This window comes from Pinus tabuliformis, chromosome X (assembly GCF_031772625.1).
Source record: "Pinus tabuliformis cultivar Carrire ecotype Pingquan chromosome X, CPIR1, whole genome shotgun sequence".
Lineage (NCBI taxonomy): Eukaryota > Viridiplantae > Streptophyta > Pinopsida > Pinales > Pinaceae > Pinus > Pinus tabuliformis.
The window spans coordinates 1,644,538,776-1,644,562,669 of NC_142308.1; the positions used below are offsets into that span (position 1 = coordinate 1,644,538,776).

A 23,894-nucleotide genomic window follows, 5' to 3' on the forward strand; every position below is an offset into this window, starting at 1 on the left:
GGGATGTTTGGTTCATATCTTGGTTTTGTTTTTCTATAAATTGCAACTTAGTCTCCATTGCCTCCATCTTATTCTCCAATAGTTCTATTTTATTTTCTATTTGTTTTTGGATCTTGTCTTCAAGAGATGTGAATTTATTTTCCAGCATGGTTGTTAACTATGTTTGTAGCTTGACTTCTCTTTCTTCTCTACGTTTCTGTAAAAACTCTATATACTCATAGAGGCTTTGTAGAGTAACTGTGCTAGGTCTACCTTTGGTAATCTTTGGTAATTGTGGTGAATTATTCATACTTGAAAATATATGAGCAGACATGTATTAGAAAAATATAAGGAATGTGCGCACCTGATATCAGCAAGCCGGATCGCAGACGCACATGCCGTAGATTTTTTTTTTATTACTGCAGAGAGATCGTGAATTATTACCGCAGAGAGATCGTAAATTATGACCGCAGAGATAATATAATATTACCATATAAATTTATATCATTAAATTATTATTTTATAATATTGAAATTAAATAATTAATTATCACATAACAACTAGTTTTTTTTACTAAATTTTGAATAATTAAAAAGATAATCCTTTACCTTTTTCTTAAATAATATTTTACCAATGGCTAATTCTTAACGGCTAACTCTAGGCAATGATGCATCCATGCTAATTATTCCTTCAGATTGATTGATTTCTCACCTTGTCGTGAAAATGAACCACATTAGTTGGTTCGAAAAGTCACCAAATCATAACAATGTGATTAATCCGAAAGACTTATATCTATATTATGGATCACAAAAGTCTTAGATCTATAAAAGTAATTAATGTATAAATATGTAAATATTTGTAAATTTAATTTAAAATTTATTTATAGAACATTTAATTGTTATTTAGTTTTTCATATTAATTTGTTTTAGAGGTTTGAATTAATAATATTATATAGAGTGTTTTAACAATAATCCTGACCGTCGATCTTATTTCCAAATGCTGACGTCACAAGTAACTACGAGGGTTCAACTATTTGTAACCTGCATGCTAGTTGAAAGGCCACAGACCGTAGGATTTAAGTGCCTCCACTATCGAATGGATATCGAGTTTTAAAGTGGTTGGAGGTTAAGTCTAAGAGCGGACCTAAAGTTTTATAGACCAAGGTTTATAATCTATATCGGCTCCAGGAAGCAGTTAAGTGTCACGCAAGTTCCCGATGCGATGTTGCGACAACTGTCGAATCAAGAACCAGATCGACAGCGGAGATTTAATTGTAAATTGCATTCGGTAAAAGAGTCTGGTCAACGATAAACCCAGATTTGCAATATTGCGATGAGCTGAGGTTTGCGATGTTGCGATGGACTATGGACCGTCAAATCAAAGGGTTGATCGAACGACGGAGGTTAACTCTCGCATTTCGTAGGAATCAAGTGTTAGCGGCTTGTGGAAATTGCGATGTGCGATAAGCCGAGAATGTGATGAAGCATCGACTGTTGGATCGTGAAGCTGATCAACGGTAGAGATTGAAGAACAGTGGAAAGGCTTGGGAAAGAGAGGAACCGAGAATGTTATAGGCGCGATTGCGATAATGGACGAGCTGGCATGTAGAAGCAGGGTTTAGCTAACACGCACGGTTATAGGATTAACCAGAGTTGTTATGAAGGCAGAAGGGATGAGATATAAAGTTCTGTAGCGAAGGATTATCTACAGTGTAGGATCATCGTGCAACTCTATTGATTTGAGAAAATATCAACCATGCGATTGAAGGTAATATTGTGGAGATTGAGCAATAAGAATTGGGGAGATTGAGCGATAAGAATTGAGAGATAAGAATTGGGGAGAGATCAACAGTATAAACACTTAGGAATAATGACCAAGGTCTAATCTTGTTTTTGTGTGTAATGTTTTAGGTTTTGTTTTACACTTGTAAAGACATGTACTATATGTAATCTTTTTTTAAGTTAATTTAAGGCTCCACTCTTACTTGACCCAAAAAAAACCAATACATTTTATCACCAAATAATTTATACTAAAAAACAATTTTTTGATATTTTTAATATAAAAATTATATTAATTTTAAATTTATTAAATATATAATTATTTTTTTAAATAAAAATTTGTTTCAAAACATAAAAATCTAAATAAATCCTTCACAAAATTTAATCAAATTTCATAATTAGAATTAAAAAAAATAAAAATATAAGATAAATCAATTAATTGTAAATAGTGAACCATCATTTTATATATATATATATATATATATATATATATATATATATATATATATATATATTAATAATAATAATAATATTATTATTATTATTATGAAATAAATAATAATTATTACAAAATTTTATATAAAATATTGAATATTTTTAAATAAAATCTTATATTTTATGCTAAATAGGTTTCTTTAATGCGAAAATATTATGGAAAAAATCACATTCAAATAAACCAGGGTAAAGTTAACATTCAAATAAACATAGGTAAAACTAACCTTGAGAATTCTTTTCACAACATCATCATGTATATTTTAAATTGGTTTAAATATGATAATATTGAAAATAATGTATGTGATCTTATTTTTTAATCAGATTTGTATATGTTTTAGTCGTATTTATTTTTTTAATTTTTTTTGGGTACTAGGTATTTTTTTTGGGCCATAGGTTTGCTTTTCTTTCAATTCGAAGGAAAAGAGAAAGGTTGTTAGTCCTTAGTATAGACTCACTTAACAATACAATATAGTTACTCATATTTAAAGGATAAGGATTTTGACGAGAAACATGTCAACTCAGGGCAATTAAACTTGGGTAAAGAAGATAAAAACTATTCCGGACAACTAATTTAGCTAAACTCGATTAATTTCAGTTACATTTAACTCAAAATGAATATATATATTATTTTTTTTATATTATTTTAAAAACTTACAATCATTTAATGTTATTACTAAAATAAATATTGATGTGAGTTTTTGGAATACTGGGTGATTTCCCTGAGGTGTCCTAGATTTCAGGTGAACTCTTCCCTCATATTCAAGGACAATAAGCTAATGATGAGCTTTTTGTCTTTGAAGATGGGTGAAGTTTTCACCTAAAATGCCTCACTAGTCAACAAAATCACAAAGTTCAAAAGCACAAAATATTCTAGAAATTTGCATCAACATTTTGTTGAGTGTAAAAATCTACACTCTCAAAAATATTATTTATTGTTTTATTATTTTATGTAATGTTACTTTTTCCCGAAGAAAAAAGCGTACTTTTTATTAAGAAAATAAAAAGTTACATTCTGTATGCTTTGAGCAGTCCTGAAGACTCATATGATTGTTGTTTTGACATTCTGTAAGACACAAAAATCTCAGTCTTTTTTTGACTGATTGTGGATGTTACTGTGTATCCGATACTGCTGTAAAGAGTCTGATAGTAACTGTCTAGTCTTCCTCCCTTCAGGAGGCTTAGGACATATAACATAAATATATTTTAGGGTCTCCTTCAGAGAAGGAAAACAACCCCTTACATGACTGTAAGATCACTTAGAACCGGCTGATATGTAACAAAAAGATATAGAATTTCTCTGTTTTGAAGTGCTCAAAAAAAAGTAAACATGCTGTAACAGGTATAACATTTGAGCCCATGAACCAGAAAGAAAAAGAAAGACGAGTCACGATCACTGAGGTGGAACGAAGGGAGGCTGAAGTGATGTGGATGACTGCCCCTGACTTAGCTCTACTATTGACCAACTTCCCAAATCTTGCTGTAAAGCAGCCTTAGAAAGCTGATCTACTTCCTCGTTTTTGTCCCTGTAGACATGGCATATGGTAAAAATATTAAATGATGACTTTAAAAGCATTATTTCTTCTAAAATAATCTTCAGAATTTGGTTTTGACATATAGCTCTCCTATTAACCCAGTTTATGACGTTCAAAGAGTCTCCGAAGATTTGAATTGTGAAAATGTTTCTTTGAAGTAGCCAGCAAAGAAGAAGGCGCAAGGCGGACAGCTCAGCAAAATTATTTGTGCCAGGTCCTAGACCTACAGAAGCTTTTAGGGAGTGTTCGGGATTCAAATGAATGCACAATCCTGCTCCAGCCTTGTTGTTTTGGGATGCTCCGTCAAAAAAGGCCCATGGAATGCCCTCCTGGATAATAACAGGCTTGTGATGGATATGATGACTTTTTGCTTCAGGGATTGGGATGGCAGAGTAAATGGCTGCACAATTTAAAGCTATGATAGATGCAGGAGTGTCCTTGTCTTGAAACAGGCTTTTGTTTCTCGCTAACCATACCCCCCAAAAAAAGATAAGAGGTAGATTTCTCATATTTCCCTCGGGGTAGTTCTGCCACCATCTACTCCAAGCTTCTTCCAAAGGTTCTAATCCCCACTGTGCCTTTGTGTTGAGCAGACTGATCAACTCCTCCCAGATTTTTTTTGAAACTGTACAAGATGTAAAGAGATGACTTATTGATTCCTCTTCTATTTTGCACAATGGACACCTCCCTGGCCCAACTAAGTATCTGACTCGTAAGATGTCCCAGGTTGGAACTTTCCTTTTAAGCATACACCATAAGAAGATCCTGGCCTTCGTTGGGCATTTTAACTTCCAAATGTGTTTCGACCACCATTCTAGTATTCCCCAACCTTTCTTTTGCATTAATAAGGTATATCCATCTTTTGGGGAATATTCACCTATTTTCCCCTGCGCCCAGACCAGCAAATCAGGTTCGTTTTTAAGTCTGACATTGGAACGATGTAGTTCTTGAATGAAAGAGCGCCATTCATTCTTCCATCTGATGGTTATTCCTAATTCTTCGTCATTTTTCCAAGCCTGTCCCCATAAAGTAGAATGGCCTACTTTCTCCACCTGGTTTAGAGTAAAAATGCCCTTACTATCTAGATGTCTAAGAAAGCCAGGAGATAGGGCAAAAGCTTCATTACAACCTACCCAGGGGTCCCTACCAATTCTTGAATGTCTTCCATCTCCTATCATCCACGCCAGTCCTTGTTCAATCACAGAGAAAGCCTCCACCGTGGCTTTCCAAATGGCTGAGACATTCTTCCTTTTCTTTTCCTGGCTCCTAATCCAATCTTCCAAGGGGACTGGATCTATGTACTTTCTTTTGACCACCCTTGTCCATAGATTCTCCAGCGTGATTAATCTCCAGCCTGATTTAGCTGCCAGAGAAAGACTAAACTCAGGGAGCCTTTTTAATCCCCAACCTCCCCATTCTTTTGGCCTAGCCAGCTTATCCCAAGCCACCCAGGGAAGAACAGAACTTTCTTTTGAACCTGCCCATAAAAATCTACAGCAAATCCTTCTGATTTTCTCCAGCACTCCTTTGGGAACCCAGGTTAAAGCAGCCCAGTATACTGGAATGGCTAACAGTACAGATTTGATGAGGGTCAGTCTGCCTGCTCTGGAGAGCCACTTGAAGCTCCAATGAGAAATTCTGGCTTCTAACTTTGCTATGAGCCAGTTCCAATCCTCTTTCTTGTATGCTGCCGGCTTTAACCAAAACCCCAAGTATTTGAAGGAAGAATCCAAGGGTTGATGATGGAAGGGAAAAATGTTGAGCAACATGGATCTTTCCCTTCTGTCAATATCTGCCACACAAACCTGAGACTTCCTAGAATTTATCTGCATGCCAGTAGCTTTCAGAAATAGATCGATTATGCATTTAATCTCCTTTAGTTCATTGAATGATCCATTAGAGAAAATCAAAATGTCATCGACAAAAAGAAGGTGAGAGATGAAAAGATTGATTGCTACCTCAATACCTTTTACCTTCTCCTCTCTTCTAGCTTTGTGAATCAACCTGCTTAGCCCTTCTGCCACTAGAAGAAACAGGAGAGGAGATAATGGGCAACCTTGCCTTAAGCCTCTTTGGCTTTTGAAAAAAGGGGAGGCTGCTCCATTGATTAGAACAGCAAAACTGACATTTGAGATACAGCCCATTATCCAACTGATGAAAGAATAATTGAAACCCAAATGGGTTAGCAGCATTCGGTCGTAGGCTTTGGATAGATCTATTTTTAGGACCACACCCTTCTTTTTCTTTTGTCTGACACTGTGAATTACCTCGTGGGCTACTCCAATGGCTTCGTGAATTTGTCTTCCATCCAGAAACCCAAATTGTTCCATTGAGATGTTTCTTGATAGAATAGGAACAATTCTAATTGCTATAACCTTTGCAATGATTTTATATATACAGTTGCATAAGGAGATCGGCCTGAAGTCTTCAAAATTCTCCGGGTCGTCCTTCTTTGGAATGAGTGCTAGAAAGGTTGAATTAAAAGGGTTGTAGACTTCTCTTTTCTATCTTGATTCTTCTACTACATCAGTGATTTCAAAACCTATTAAATCAAAGAAAAAGAGGAAGAGTTCAATAGTCCACCCGTCAGGACCAGGGCTTTTGTCTTTGGCCATGAGTTCCATAGCTGCTTCAACCTCCTCCTTAGATACAGGGATTGATAGCTCTTCTGCTTCTTCCTCTTCGACAAATCTTGGAAAGCATTGAGCTGTTCTAATGACTTCTGCTATGGTGGCCTCTCCAGGATCTGAGAATATTTTCTGGAAATGCCTCTGTCCTAGACCAGAGAGGTCTGAAAAAGAACTGACCTCCCTTCCATCTTCATCTTTAAGGCTCCAAATGGTATTTACAGATTTTCTTCCTTTTGCATAGTTATGAAAAAAACTGGTATTTTCATCTCCTGATTTTAACCATATTGCCCTACTCTTGAGCCTCCATTCTTCTTCCTTGTCCAAAAGTATTTGGTTCTGAAGTTTCTCCAGATGAAGGATTCTGTCCTTAGAAGCCTGCGAGATATATCCATCCTCCTCAATACTCTCCAATTTCTTCAACTCCTCCCTGATCCTGAGCAGCTCTTCATTCTGTTTAAGCTTCCTGTCCTTTGCCCAGGAGATTGTCGCTTTCTTCAATCTTTTAAGATTCTCCATAAACAGGAAGCTTTTGTCCTCCCTTGCATCTCTGTCCGGATGGATCCACGTATCCTTGAAGAGTTTGTTGAAGGAGGGATGTTGAAGCCAAGATGAATTGAATTTAAAGGGGGCGGAGGCTTTGGAGGGGGGAAAGAGAGATCCAAAGAAATAGGGAAATGATCAGAGTTGCCTTTCTCCTCAACCCACTGCCTGAGAATAGGGACCTTTGAGATTAAATCTTCAGATAGAAGAAAACGATCTAATCTTTTAGCAATTCGATCCTCCCCTGCTCTTCTGTTCCTCCATGTTGGCTTGAGTTTGATCGGGGAGGGATCTATGAGATTGTTATCTGAAAGGAGATTGAGGAAGAAATCCGACAAGGGGTCTTCCCTGGCCGATGGACCCCAAGCCTCTGCTCTCCCTATAGAGAAGTTTAGGTCACCTCCCACAATCAGCAGAGAAGACTTCATCAGAGATTTAGCCATCAGGTCATTCCAGAATATTTCCCTTCCTTGACAAGGGCCATAGATGTTTACAATTGAAAGGGGAAGAGAGAAATCAGGGGAAGAAACCTCCATGCCCATTACTTGCTTCGTCCCCCATTGATTAATGACCTTTATTCTTCCTTCTTTATACCCAATCGCAATACCCCCCGAGTGGCCCGACGAATCTACAGCTGAAAATTTCCACCCTGGCAGGAGTGCACTAAGCATTGTTTCCACTTCAGTTCCTTTCCCCAATGTTTCTTGGAGAAAAAGAATGTCAGAATTTGAGTTTTGGATCCAGTCTCTGAGGGCCAGTTTTTTAGGTTTACTGGCCAAACCTCTACAGTTCCAAGAGGACATAATCATTTGATAACAGAATCAGGGGACTGCACTGCTCTAAGAACCCCGGGGATAGAGTGTTGTTTTCCATCAGCTACATCCAGTTTTGCTTTTAGTTTTGCCTTAGACAAATCCGATTTTCTACCTCTCTTATTTTTGGAAAAACCTTGAGAGATTGACTGCCCTAAACCTCCAACTGAACCGGACGACCCAGGCTTCCCTCCCAAAGATCTAAGGTTATAGGGGCACGGGGTATGAGGAACCGGGGGAGCAAGAGGAGGCCACACATCTTCACAGTTCAAATCAAGGGACGGCATGGCAGCCGAAATAGAATCAATATCAGGAACATCCTTCAAAGGGGCTTTAATCTCATTTAAGCCTTCATTTTGAATGGGGGAAATAGAAGGCGAAATATGCATAGAATCAGAAATATGCTCTGGAAATTGAAGGGAAGAAGGAGGAGGTCCTGAGCACATACCCTTTTCAGATTCTTTGACGGGATTATGATCTGCGGATGTGTCCCTAGCGATCTCCTCCTTTGCTTCCGCTGGTTGCGATTCAGTGACCTCTGTCGGCTCTCGGAGCTGAGGATCTTCGGGCGCTGGCTCTTTCTGAGTCCCCTCAATCTCCATTTCTTCTATAGTCTGCTCAACCCTGCCTTCTTTCTCCTGAGGAACGTGGGGGTGATTGAAGACTGGCTTTCTGAAATCTGTGGTCCTCCGAAAACGCCTCCTTCTCCTGAACAACGAATAGTCCTTGGCAAGGTGCCCATACTCATGGCATCGATGGCACCGGAAGGGCAAATACTCGTAATCCAGGATCTGTTCGAACACATAATCTTTATATTGCAAATTTATTTTTTGGGCAAGACCTCTGCTAGGGTTGAGGCTCACCAGAATTCGGGCCATTGCTCTGTTCTTCGTCTCCAGAAATGACATGTCTGCTTCCAAAAAAGACCCCAATCTATTTCTGATGGCTTTAAACACTGCTTCTGTCCATAGGAACGAGGGGAGGCCTGGCGCCCTTACCCATACCGGGAACACATCAGTTTTCTCTTTGAAAGCATCAAAAAGAGGGCTCCATTTTTTCAGTAGAACCGGGATGTTCCCTATGATCCAATTTCATTCAAGCACCCACTCAGCTGCCTCTTTATCCTCGAACCGGAGCATGAACCAGCCTTTAGCTAAACATGATGCCTTGAACCGTAAAAGTCTGTCAGAAACAAACTGCTGTTCTCCCCATGCTTGTAAAAATTTTGACGAAAGTTTCTTGCCTCTCGCCCTTCCAACCAGGGTGCATTCAGCTACTTCTAGGGCTTCTTCAATAGAAACCTCCATACCTAGGACCAGATTCCCTTCAAGCTCCTGTGATCCGGTCGGTCTTTGAGGTTTTCTTTTCTCCCCTTTTTTCCTTATACCATCAGCAGTGGCCCTGGTATCCCCAAAAACTTCGTTCCATTCTGGTTCCTCCTGAGACGGAGCCGAGGGGGTTTCTACCTCCGGCTGAGACTGAACAGGGACTGAGGAATCGGGGATAGGGTTCCCTGAAAATTGTTGACCGACTGTCGCACCATCAAAACCTCCCGGCTCTCCCGCTTGCCTGTCACTATGGCCTTCAAATCCTCTTGCAGAGCTTTCTTTAGGAAAGGGAGTGTCTCTTGACAAGGAAACCCTAGAAAGCGACAAATCCCCTCCAGAGCCCCTTGCTCTACCAGACCCTGAATCAAGCCCCAGATTTACAATGTCTTCGAAACCCTTTGAAAGAAAGTTCCGGCTCGACAGTGATTTGCCCTTGTTGTCAAGAAAGTGAGCTGCAGTTGACGCCCTATCCGCCACATCATCCCTGTCCGTCTGCTTGTAATATGACGGGTTTCGAAACCTGGGGGCATCACTGTCTGGTTCCTTGCTTAACTGCTGAAATGAGGGTTTAGTCTCCTGAGAAATCGACTCCAATCTCGAAAGCTCGAAACCCCCGAAATAGTGTTCAACGTTTTGGACTGTAGGATCCTTCCCCCACACTGAAAGAATGTCCTCCAATTCCGGGTCCAAATCAACCAGTTCATTAGGGTTAACCATGGTTAAGGGAGTCGTTCCGAGAAAAGCGACAGCAACAGGCTAGATGCCAGCGCAAACCCTTGACCTAAACTTCTTGAAAACGGAAAAACGGAAAAAACAACTTGCAGCTCCAGCGGATGTGTTATCTCCCAGCTGACCGTTTAAGCGGAACACTCGACCTCCAGCTGCCAGTCAACCCGGCAGCAACTATCCTACACCTGCACCTGCGCACGGAACCTGTCTGCAGACTCCCTAACCGTGCCCTGATCGCGGTTCCGCCCGAAACCCTCGTCTCCGAACCCTAGCCATCCGGACTCCAGAGCTTTACTACCATATGTTTCTTAGATATATTCAGTAACCAATATGTTTCTTAGATATATTCAGTAACCAATTGTCTTCGAAAATTCATGCTCTAATTTATTTTATTTTTATTTTCTACTTATGTAATGTTACTTATCACGATCAATATTAATATTTGATTTTATTTTTTTTTGGGATAAATTTGAAGAATTTGAATCTAAAATAATTTTGAAAATGATACTTCATTTTCACAATTATTACTAGCTAGCATTTTCACATATTGGTGAAAAAAAAGCCAAAGCGCGCAAGTGTGGCTGAGAGCTGTACAAATGGCGAGATGTCATGGCGCCCGTCCCTCGAGTGGGAGGGTTTCTCAAGCCGCGGGAATGTAACACATGACGTCAAACCCCGCTTGTCCACCTTGAAGGCCAACCACAAACGCAAATATATATTTGGATTGGAATCATATATTAATCGTGTGCAAATATTCTAGGAAATTTCCTAGATATGTTTTCAATTATTAGTTATTTGTTCATTCCACCAAATTAAATTCATCTACTTTGTAACAATGAGCAGTAACATTTATTATTTTTAGTTGTTAAGTTTTAACAGAAAGGCCTTGGAATTCATAAACTACCCAGCGTTCTGGTCTGCTGCATTCTAAATCTTATCTTCCGGCCATTGCTAAAATATTACATTGCTCCTATGAATTACGCTAATGTACAACATAATTTCCTGAAACAATGAATTATTTTTCCCTTTTCAAGTTCAAATTCTTTGATCTCTTAGTGGAAGAATTTTAAATATTGCCCTCTGATGGTATCAGGCTCCTCATTTTTTTTAAGAGATCTATTACTTTGATCTAGTAGGAAGTGATTTTTTTTTATTTTTTTTTTGGTTCTGTGTGATCTAGTCTTTTCGTAATTTCCTAGTGGCAGAGACTGATCTCCACATCACTGAGACTTCGCAGGTTTATCCACAAGCTGTGCTGCTTTTATTCTCTACCTTAATGGTCCAACTAATATGTTCCTCCAACCTCACACCCAAACCAAGTGGACGATACAACCTAGAAATTATTTCACAATGTAGTTTTCAAACTTGAAAACCTTAATGGTCATTAATTTATGGAGTGGTACAAGGCTACAATAGTTATCTGTGAAACTGTGGAAATTAAAATTTTTGCCCAACCAATTATATCCGAGTTTTCCAGATTTGGAGGCAGCACACTTGTCATTTGGTTTGAATTCGAGCTTTCTAGATTTGAAGGCATGAAACTCGTAATCTTCCTCACTTCATGAAAGAAACTATAAGAATGTTATGCTTCCACTTGGATTCTAAAGCTGCGTCTTTAAAAAAATTTTGGGGATGGAAGCCATTTATTTCGATTTCATAGAAGTGAGGGTTGACCAAATGAGTGATATCATCCTTGCATGGACATGAGGGCGCTCAAATCTGGAAACTCCATGAGGGTACTGAAATCCGGAAACTCCTATTTCATAGACTATAGAAAAGTAAGGTCGGGCATTTAGCTTTCGCCCTCTGAGTGACAGCATGCGAATTGAGATAGCAGCCTGGAGAGAGGGCGAGAGCTAAATGCCTGGCATGTCAGGGAGCATTTACTTTTCTATGATCTATGAAATAGGAGTTTCCCTCAAATCTCAGAGGGTTTGCCTCACCACACTGTAGCTAGATTCGTCGACCACCATGTAATCTAGCTACAATGTCCTGAGGCTAAGCCTCACCCTAAGAAGCCTTCAGCTTAATTAATTTAAGATTAAACCTAATACATATGACAATTATATCTCAAACTTCCCACCCTCTGGTACTTATAAATTTGAAAATAAACATACATCTAACCATAAACATACATTGCAAAAGTTAAAAACGGAAAAATACATTTCCAAAGAAAAAACACATCGCAGCTGAATGTGGTAAGAAAAGCGCCCTCATTTAGTGTGGCATCAAACAACTTTGCATTCTTTACAAAAGTTTGTTTCTACAAAATGCAATGCAATAGAAATTGATGTAATACTAAATCCAAAACCACAACAACCGCGTCATAAACTTCGTAATTACAATGCTTTTGTTTTCACTAATTCAAAAACGCGTAGTCTAACCATCAGACTTCTCCATTGTATTGAAAAATAAAGGACAACTTGTGCAGAATTTTAAACTATGACTATAACTTGTTTTAGATTTAAGCTAATGGAGATTTCACAATTACAATGGCATATAATTAATTATTACAGTGTTTTATTTTCACTAATTAAAAAGTAGAGAAATCTAAACTTGATCAATAGAAACCAATTGCAAATTTGGATCATCGGAATGGTCAACTTTAATGCCACTAGACTCGTGGGTGTTGTTGCGGACGTCTTATTGGCAAGAAAGAGTTGCCAACATTTCCATCAGTGATCCCCGTGGATATTGGTGGCCACCCGCCTATTCCACCTTGCAAGAAAGAGTTGCCAACATCTCCATCAGTGATCTCGGTGGATATTGGTGGCCACCCCCTTATTCCACCTAGACTTCCCAGTGAGTTTCATCTGTTTCCTTGTTCATTTTAGCATTTACTATTTTTAGCAGTTTTTCGGGTCCCGAACTTCTGGTGTAGTTTTGACCCCCTAAACGACATTTTTTTGGGGTCTGCGGCAGGCTCATTGCCAGAAGGTTAGGTCCGCAGCAAAACCTGTAGTAGTTAAAGAGACCTTTCCAACAAGGCATCATACGTGCCAAACGAAGATAATATGACCAAGTTACGACCCCAAGAAGTTCGCTGCCCACCTAACCCCAATGGGGCCCACAAACTCTTGGTGTTACATCTCCTGGGGTTATGGTATTGGTTGTTTATGGTTTTCTCATGTTTTCCAATAATAAATAGGTCTTTGAGCCTCATTGTAACACATTTAAGAGGCATGTAGCCGCCACATCTCTTCTCAGAGACAAGCTACCATTGCCCGAGCTATCTTATTTCCATTCTGTTTGTAAGCATAGTTCAATATTTTTCTATTAATGAAATGAAATGTTTTTCTGCTGCATCTCTGTGTTTATGATTATATATGTAAGTTGTTGTGTTCCTGTTTGAGTGGCCTTCTCTTTCTCTGTTTTTCTTTGCATGTCCCCAACGAGGTTAGGGTATAAGGAGTTAGTGTTTGATCTGGTTGAACCATTGCAAGATCAACCTCGCAAAACCCAACGACCTCCCATGGTGGAATAAAAGAAAGACGAGGGGGCAGGAGATCCTTTCAAAATGTTGCTTGAGGAAGCCCTCGAACGATAGAGGGACGTGATAATGGATAAATTTACCCAGATCCTTCGGCGACTACCCACATACGATGCATTTTCATCCAATAGCCACTCTGGAGGCACCACTCCTTTTAAAGTACAAGTTAACTTCGATATTCTCATATTCGAAGGCTTGATAGATGCAGATGTCGTAGATAAATGGTTAAATCTATTGCAAGAATATTTTTTTGTTCATGACTTTTCTAATCAGGAAAATATTACTTTTGCACTTCTTAAAGCCGCCCCACACGTTAAGGACTGGTTGGAAACCTACTATGAATAAAAGGACGAGAGTGAACCCTTGTTGTTTTCTGCTGCAGCGGCTTGGATTTCTTTCTAAGACGCCATCAAGGAACAATATTACCATGTCAGGAACTATGAAGACAAATACATAAAGTGGGCCATGCTACCACAGGGAAGGGACAAAAATATGCTAGAGGTCACAAATACCTTCCATACTCTTCACACAAAGCTAGGTATCAAGGACACTGAGCAAAATTTGGTGTTCAAGTACCGCGGCTATCTACACAAGTACATATAGGACGAGATGGAGTTCCCAGACATTTCCTCGCTCAACACGGCGTATCAGTTCGTTGTCAAGATTGAGCAAAAGCTTAAACAGAAGAAGCGAGACTTTGGATCTGCGAATTTAAAGCAAGGAAAATGTGTCCCCAAACCATAGAACAAAGCACTAAGCCAAGGCGAGGCTACCTCTAGCTGAAAACGCAAGCAAAGAACAACATCCTAAAGACGAAAAAAGACACGAATTAGATGTAGATATTGACTTATCAAGAATTAACCCCCATATTGTCCAGGGTAGTCACTGATTTCGCGACGCTGTTATCAGAATGTACTAGTAATGTAGATATACGTAGAAAGTACCGCTGACGTTGCAGATGTGCAACGTTCACTATAATTGTATTTAGAATATAGGGAAATATTCGTAGCCGCTAGTCTCTTTCTTCATGGATAGAAATGGATGCCTAGACGGGGTGGACTGTCCTACTCTAGAAGATTCTATTATTTTTTTTTGAAAGGAGAAGCTTTCAGAACCGTGTGACCCGTCAAGTAAATACACGGAAAAAATTAATTCTGCTGTGTTTAATAGCTAGTGAGTTGAATGGTCGTTTGTAATATCAGTTTGATTTCTTAATTGGTAGGTTTTTTTATAAAGAGAAGCTGTGGAAACGTGAATTGAATTTCCTATCGATGAATGGTTATTCATACTAGCAATTGTCCCAAAAGGTACAAAGAGAGGCTGATAGGATTAGTAAAAGGAAGAAAGTTCTATAGATAGTCAAGCATATATAAAGTTCAGTAGTGACGAAGGCAATAACCACATTGACCATCCTGTACCAGTACATTTGATATTAAAAGAACAAAACCAAAACCAAACCATTCATATCAATATAGTAAGTGTAGAACGCGTTCATACTTAAAGCTCAATAGATTCAATAGATTATTGGCAAGACGCTTTTCTTTTTAAATAAAAAGTAAATTACAATTTTGTACATGGTAAATGAAAAGTGGAGAAATTTGTGACTGGTTGACACAAAAAAGTAGCCTTCTCGCCTTGTCTATAGATGAACCAAAAAGTAGTAAGACAAAAATCCCTCAGAAGGAGAAGAAAAAGTACATTATGTAATGTGCATAATTTCTATGTATATACGCTTGCTTGAGAAAGAACCAAACATAGAAGAATTAGACTATGATGTTTTGAAAAGCAGTGATATTGTATGAAAAAATAAAAAACAGAGTAAAGTTGCTCAGAACTTCATTAATACTTTTGGGGACTTCTTTCAAAGTTTAAGACTTTTTTATGTACAACAAATCCGTTTCTCTTAATGAACTGCACTATCCAAATTTGGTGTCGTTTCTGTACATAATATATCACTTAAAGATAATATATCGCCTAAAGCTAAAACGATATCACCAAAATACAGGCATTCGCAAATATGTTCACAAAATACTTTACATCAAGGAATCATGTGCATTGCGTAATGCACTGTTACACCTTTGAATGCATTCAACAAGCACTGCAAGCCCGAGTCATGTTACCTAATGATATGTGAACAGTAAAATATAAAATGAAACATGTTTTCCTGACAACAGTCAAAGAATGAACATAGTACATCCTGTCAGATTTTTACCTGTGCTAGCTTAGTCAGTCTTCTCCGAAATACCAGGGCTCACACAATCAGCAAATACAGCAGCACATCCTGTTAGACTTTTAGCTGTATTAGCTTAGCTAGTCTTCTCCGAAGTACCAGGGCTCACTCAATTAGCAAATACAGCAGCAGATCCGTATAGAAGCTGGAGGGTGCACTAATGTATTATGTCAGTCATTCAGTGCTTCTTTGGCAGCTCGATGATGCAGCAGAAAGAGTAGAGGGAGGGTTGGCACATATACGTTGGGATGAGTTAGGTGGGTGCATGCATGTGCCACTCTCTAGAGTCTAGTTCGGTCTCCAATTCAGATTCAGTCTAGTTCAGTTTTAAATCAGTTAGATTCCAATTTAGGTGCAATTTCCTTATTTAGAACAGAGCACTTGCATTATAAGTCGACTATTCTAGAATCTAGGAGTGGCACAAATCCCAAGGAGACCATGTAACATTTTATTTTAAGTTCAAGGATTTAGTACATGCATGCATCGAATTTTTCATCTGCAGTTGGGCACACAATCCCTGGCAGCCGTTTCCATGCATGATGATTCACTGTTATTGGAGTTTAGGGTGAGCGTCTTTTGTGCTATGGCATAGGACACACACTGGTTAACCAGATACACTGTATCTTCCCTCTTCTTCCTCTTCTGAAAACTTAAATGGAGATGCAGGGAGCAACACTACGTTGGTTAGCAAGTTTTTGTTTTGAGCTATTGCAGTGTATTTCACCCTTCAGTATTCAATAGGAGATATATATGATTGAGAGTCAGATCTGTGTATTTGCTGTTTGAATTCTCAGCAATATGTGTTTGTAGATTAACATCCTTAGATCTGTTGTTTTGATTGAAGCTTTCAAATTTTCAGCTACTTAAGATGTAAAGTATTCTTTCTAAGTGCAGTATTTGCTTACCATGGTCTGAAAATTAACACATACCATGAATCTCAAACACATTCATTGAAAAATCATAGAATTGAAAATATGCGGATAATATTTATATCAAAGATTCCAGACTTCACATCTGTTCCAATTAGTTTCTTTTGAATATAAGCTTTCTTGTTTTCACCTTGAAGCTTGACATATTGCTATGGTCCAATTTGTTGTGTCCATTAGTACGGATTTGCTTCCACATGCATGCTTACATTACCAACACAACAAACAGATTAACCTCAGCTGGAGATGACAAGTCTGCTGTGCCTAAGGTTCTATTCTAGTGCATTAATATTAGCACTGTCCCAACCAAAGAGCCTTAAATTTCAAATTTCAACTACTAAAAGAAAAATTTTCTGCCTGTAAGTTATGTACACTCTTATTCTAATTTCTAAGTATCTTGTCAAACGTAGGAAAGCACATTCACATTTCCTAATATGTATGTTATCAGAAATAGGGAAGACAAAATGTAAACAGGTGTGAACAACTAGAGGGAAGCCCTTTAAAGGATAGTGATAATAAAGGGTAGATCCATGAAAAAAGAAGAAAAAATACATTCTGGATTTCTGGTTTAAGTATCCAAATTGTATGTTCTTGCAGGGACTGCAACTGGACTGAATCGACTCTCAAATGATTGAATGGGCTTGCAATTTATTGAAATCATTCATGAAGGGGGTTTTTCTTCGAATAGAAAAATGATTCAAAACCTAAAGTGATGTTTTCCAACAGGGCCTTGGATCACTGGTCTTGTCAACAGTGTATAATCTGTCTAACAGGGTTCTATGCCTTCAGCTCCTGTTTAGACTCAAGACAAGCAATCCGCTCCTGCAGCTCCTGAGTAAGCTTAATCAGACGAGCATTCTGCTCCTGCAGCTCCTCATTCATCTTAATCAAGATATCATTCTGCTCCTGCTTCTCCTGATTCATCTCAATCAACCTATTAATCTAACCACTTCCTTGCACTAGGAAGCGCAAGCCCCTCCGGGACCTTACTTCCTTCTCACTGTGATCTGCACCTCTCAGATTGCACAATCTTCAAAGAGGTAAGGCCAGGTGCAAGTCCCAACTTCCAAGTGATTTTGGCAAAAGATGCCCCTCGAACCTAGCATCTAAGCCAAACGAAGTCAGCTCTGTGTAGTACTGTACAGCCCCTCAGACCATGTTTCTCGAAGCACCTGGCAAGTCATAGCACTTGCACTGATGATGACCCAGGCTCAAAACTCAGTGGATTCATTTTGTCCTAACAAGTCACGTATCACATTGATGAAATACATACCCTTAAGTCACAGTTTGAAGATAACAATACTTTGATTGTAACACAAAATTTGTGTACATAGTTGTATCCTCTCCAGCCAAAAAAACAAAGTTATAACAACTTAAAAAAAACCACCCCAGCAAGAACTTGCCTAACCTTTAAATTCTATGAAACTCATTCTGAAGATAACAATACTCTGATTGTAACACAAAATTTGTGTACATAGTTGTATCCTCTCCAGTCAAAAATACAAAGTTATAACAACTTCAAAAAGCCATCCCAGCAAGAACTTGCCTAACCTTTAAATTCTATGAAACTCTGAAGATAACAATTCTCTGATAGTAACATAGAATCTGTGTACATAGTTGTATCCTCTCCACTCAAAAAACAAAGTTATAACAACTTAAAAAAACCACCCCAGCAAGAACTTGCCTAACCTTTAAATTTTATGAAACTGCTGGTGGGTGTAGGGTCAGCAATGAAGATGGTGGCATGGAAGAGTTGTATCCTCTCCAGTCAAAAATACAAAGTTATAACAACTTCAAAAAGCCACCCCAACAAGAACTTGCCTAACCTTTAAATTCTATGAAACTCTGAAGATAACAATTCTCTGATAATAACACAGAATCTGTGTACATAGTTGTATCCTCTCCACTCAAAAAACAAAGTTATAACAACTTAAAAAAACCACCCCAGCAAGAACTTGCCTAACCTTTAAATTTTATGAAACTGCTGGTGGGTGTAGGGTCAACGATGAAGATGGTGGCATGGAAGACCATCCACAAAGGTTTAACTTTGATGAAATAGATACCGTTGGTCACAATAATATTGGACAAGGAACAATCTGCCTGTTTCTTATAAACATTTGTAATGTGCCCAGTGCCCCTGAAGAGAGTGTTCTTTATCCTATTTTGAATTAAAAAAATGTTTCTTCCCTTGCGAAAAGAAAATTCTCAGACAAAAATAGTTTGATTGTAAAACAGAATTGTGTAAATATGTGTGCCATCTCTAGTCAAAACAAAGGTTTAAGTACTAAAAAAATTGACACAGCAGAAAGAACTTTCTTAACGTTAAATTATATGAAACCACTGATGGGTCTTGGTTCAGCAATGAAGATGGTGGCATGGCAGGACATCCACGAAAGTTCAACTTTGATGAAATAGATACTCTTTGGTCACTGATCTTAGACAAAAAAAGTCTGATTTTAGCATGGAAATTGTGTAGATGTGCGTCGCCTCTCTAGTCAAAACAAAAGGTTTAACTACTGAAAGGAACCACCCGAGGAAAAACTTGCCTAACCTTATATATAATGAAATTGCTGTTGAGTATTGGCATCGCAGAGCATCCATGAAGGTTTGGCGTTCTTAGACGAATATTCTAATTGTAATGCAAACAATTAAAAAAAATGTGTAGAGGTTTGTGCCCTCCCCGGTCAAAACAGGATTTAGTTATTTAATTAAATAAGTAAAACAACAACCCAGCAAGAACTTGCCTAAGCTTTATCCTTGATGAAATTGCCGATGGGTTTTGGTTCGGCAGAAAAGATGCTGGCATGGCAGACCATCACCAAAGTTTCAAGAAATCATAATTAGCAAACTATGGGAGAAATAGACCACACGATAACTCTACCTTAAGAATATCGGTGTTTTTCTAAGCAGAACTTGAACTTTCTATTGATGTCATTGTATTTTCATATCAATATCAATGTCTGACATTAAAAAATGCTAGCAATGGTGTAAAAACAGGAACAAATATTATATTGCAGACGCTAATGCATCTCCGCACTACCTGTCGGCAAACAATTGCGGGAGTCTGAGAAGCCCCAAATTATTAAGACCAACCCATTCGTATTCACAGCAATCGAACTCAAAATCCATGGTTACAGTGGGCTTCGAACCACTAACCCCACACGCACAAATGGAAACCTACACCCCAATCATCAGAGCTTGGCAGAAGCGGGGAAAATATACGGCTCCCGATGGGCATCGAGCTCTTCAACAACGCCAGGGAAAACTCCCAACCTGAGTTCACTGTAAATATCCTTCGTCCAGCCCCTACTAGCCAATTTCTGGGCTTCACTAACGGCGGCATCCAATGCCTGAGCCGAGTCCGCATAAACAGAATCCACGATCCGGCCCTACAGAGCCGTCTGGGCACTAAACTTGCGGGCACCCAATACCACATCCCTGCTGGCTGCGGGCAATAGCTTGCTCCGCACGACGGCCATGAGACTCTTGGGAAGCTTCATCCCAAGGTCGAGCTCACTCATGTAGAGGACAGATCTATCCGCCTTCATAAAACTGTAGTCGTGTGCCAGGGCCAGTATAAAAACCCCCTCGCAGCGTGCCCACAGATCGCCGCGATGGAGGGCACGCCGAGCCTCATGAAGGAGTCCAGCAGGTTTACGAATTTGATCCTGATTATGCTCAAGTGGGCCTCTGGATTCTGAGATATCCATTGAAGGTCAATTCCTGCAACGAAGAACGAAGAATTGTAAGAAAGCTCAGGGAGCCAAAAAAGATATGTAAATTGGAGCAGCTCTTTGCAGAGAGGCCGATATGCAGGCCGATATGCAGGTAATGAGGTAGTCGTTTCCTGAACAAAGATGAAGTTCGCCAGGTGTCAGCGTCTAGTCGTTTCCTGAACAAAGACGAAGTTCGCCAGGTGTCAGCGTCAGAAGGAGAAGGACGACGAAAGGTCCCTTTCAAAGGAAGGCCTATCGGCCTAAATATCCGTTCGATTTTTTAATCGATAGTTTATTTAGTAAAGAAAAGCTATCAGAAATCTGTAACGCGTGCAGTAGGTGGTACAGGGTCAAATATTTGAATTCCCTCATTATTCCTCTTTGATGTATTTCCATTTCATCATAAATTGGTTGTTGGGAAAAAACCTTACGCGGCTATTATCTTTCAATAACATGTTGAGTATAATAAGTTTCATAATATTTTATTAATTTTAATATAAATTATTTAATCAAATTTATCATTTTTAAGATTGTAAAGTTTTAAGATTGTTCCCGGAGGTTATAAATTTGTTTTGATTTTTTTGGTTTTTCAAGAAAATTGACTATAAGATTGTTTGAATTTTTTTGTGGAAATGGAATTAGAGCCATCAATCCACTGAACATCTAAAATTTTGAAATCTATTAATTATAGCTCAAATTTCTCAAAATTTCTATCAAATTTTAATAAAAGTCATACCTAAGTTTCCACAATTTTCCAAGCAAATTTTTAAGTTAAAATTTTTATTCTAACCTCAATTACTTGTATCCATTATTTAATGGTGGAAGGAAAAATTATATATATTAAACTAAAATTTATAAGAATAAATGTTTTATAGTAATTTATATTTATTTTTAAAAAATAAAATAATGATAAGATAATCACATATATAAAAAATAATGTGAATATTTGTTGGTCATGTATTAATTTTTTTTTTTTTTAAAGTTATATTTTAGGTGTGAAAAGAATTAGCGTTTTAATGAATAGTAATGAGTTAGCGATGATATATGAATTGGAAATATAAACAAACACAATATTTTTTTTTTTTTTCCTTTACTATAAAAACCAACTATAAACTATTAATATAAAATATTGAACTTTTGTACCAAGATAAAAATTAATTATATATTGATATATAATTAAGCACGTTTGTAATGAATTATCAAGAAATAAGTGACTCATATTTAGTTTTTCATATTAATTTTTTTGGAAATTGGAATTAATAATGTTGTATGGAAGACTTTAACAATATATTTTATTATCAAATAATTTACACTTCCAAACCTTAATCTTTTCATACTTTTAATATACAAAATTATATTAATTTTTAAATTTAATATATATATATATAAAATACAAATTTGTTTCAAAACATAAAAAATCTAAATAAAAATATATCTTTCACAAAATTTAATATTTTTCATAATTAAAATAAATAAATAAAATCATATCTTTCACAAAATTTAATATTTTTCATAATTAAAATAAATAAATAAAATCAATTCAATTGTAAATGGTAAACCATCATTATATATATCTAATAAACATGGGTAAAGCTAACATTCAAATAAACATAGGTAAAGCTAACTTGCTATTGAGAATTCTTTTCACAACATCTTAATATATATTACAAATTGGTTTCCAATACTTTATTATTAAAGTGTTTTTATTTCATAATTTGTAATATGATAATATTGAAAATAATGTATTTGATTTTATTTATTTGTATTATTTTTTAGTTGTATTAAATTTTTTAAGGAATTTTTTTGACTATTAAGTATTATTTTGGAAAAAGATTAGTCTTAAGTATTAAGTATTTGAATGCAGGAGAGAGGTTGTTAGCCCTTAATATGGACTCACTTAACAATAAAACATAGTTACTCATGTTGGAAGGATCAGGATCTTGAGAGGAAACATTTCAACTCAGGGCACTTAACTTGGGTAAGGAGGATAACAACTATTCCGCACAACTAATTAAGCTAGACTCAATTAATTTCAGTTACATTTAACTCAAAATGAATATACATATTATTTTTTTATTACATTATTTTAAAAAATTATAATCATTTAATGTCTGTAATGTCCCCAGAAAAACTGTAAATATCTTTATTTTACCACAGTAAGAAACAAACTAGATAATTATTGTTATTATTTGTTGAGTTGAATAATATTGTTAATTATTGAAAATAGCAAATGATTTGAGTAATAGCAGATCTTGTAACTTCTCATGGAAAGAAGTTGGAAAAAGGCAGTTGCCAGAAAACCCTAACTACCTCCCCTAGTTGTGAAATGCTCCAAAAGGAAAAGGAGTGAGGGGAGGAAAAACCGTGCTGAAATGTCAGATGGTAAGGGGAAAAATGCTAAGTCTGGTGTGATGGCCAGATAGCAAAAGCACTGATTTTGAGAACTTGCAAAAGACAAAGGTCTTGCGAGCAAGCTTGGGGGGAGATTTGGTCCTGAAGACAAATCTCATGGACGGGTGGTTGAAAAGTAGCAGATAACAAAGGTGATTTCTACCATTGAGTTCTCTACTTCTTGGAAACTAAGGTAAGTAGTACCTTCTATAACTAATCTATTGCACAACTGAATTACGAGTCTTTATTTGTGAATGGAAAAGAAGGAGCCTTAACTCCGAAGAGATATTTGGAAAATATTAACAGTAGGAATTAATGACTGATTCAGAATTGGTTAATTATTTTTCTGGAAGACACTAACCACAAAGATATTAATTGAGTAGAACTGGTTCTTTTATTTACTAGAAAACTAATTGTAGAGGAATTATTATTTATCCTGAACTGGTTACTAATTCCCTTAGTTAAATTGTGTAAATTTGAGAACTGAGAATATAATTTGTCTAACACCCAAGACGCTAGTCAGAGAGAGAAAGAATATTGAAGATGCTAGTGCCACGAAAGATTAATTTCATTGGTTAGGCAACACAAAGTTAAGCCCTAGAAAACTTAAGCAAGTTCAAATAAGAGGATGAGGTCGATGTAACAGAGAAATACAAGTGTATTTACACCAAAGCTGAACTGGGTAGCATCATTAAGGGCGTAGACTGTTAAATAATGGTTAAAAACTCTGTAAGATCCTTCCTGGAACCTTGTATAGGTATGAAACCCTATAATGATATATTATCGGTAGAGTTACGTTCTTGATTGGGTAATTAAAGTTTCAAGATACATAATCGAACAACGAAACGATCCAGTTACTCTACTCCGCAGAAGTAAATTTCCAACCATATAAAAACTCAGAGCCACATATTAGAAAAAGCATTCGACATATAAAGAAAGAGGAACATTGTTCACAGAGAATATTTAACCCACATAAAACTGTACAGGACCATCTAAGCAAAAATGGTAGCATTGAAATCTTGAAAAAAGAGCATAATTAAACACATAGCAATTGAAAAACCATGATTACATTTCGAAGAAACCCGTATCGATTTGGCACAAAGAAGAAACTTAAATGGCTTTAGTTTCTGAAAAGTCTATTATTACAAGAAGTATTAGGCCAAGACCAGAACCATAACCTGTAACCATTACACTGGTGCGGTCTTAATTACAGGGCCCGCATCCAAGTTAAAACCCTTAGCTAAACACGGGAAAATATTCACACAACTATTAAATGACAGAAGACAACTGCCAGAAAAGAATTTTAACAAGTAGCTTG

The 23,894-nt window shown here is 37.4% G+C and overlaps 1 protein-coding gene and 1 pseudogene across 1 annotated transcript; both read right to left on the bottom strand.

Moving 5' to 3' along the window:
• Window positions 1–3,642: 3,642 nt before the first annotated feature.
• On the bottom strand, window positions 3,643–6,114 carry LOC149146338 (uncharacterized). Its single transcript, XM_089452725.1, has one exon. It carries the CDS (start codon window positions 6,112–6,114, stop codon window positions 3,643–3,645), a length of 2,472 nt encoding a protein of 823 aa, XP_089308851.1.
• Window positions 6,115–19,363: 13,249 nt separating this feature from the next.
• LOC149146339 (enoyl-CoA delta isomerase 1, peroxisomal-like) lies at window positions 19,364–20,340 on the bottom strand (annotated as a pseudogene).
• Between the last annotated feature and the right edge of the window lie 3,554 nt (window positions 20,341–23,894).

Coding starts and splice junctions, on each gene's coding strand:
- LOC149146338 (XM_089452725.1), bottom strand. CDS start 6,114: ATGGAACAATTTGGGTTTCTGGATGGAAGACAAATTCACGAAGCCATT.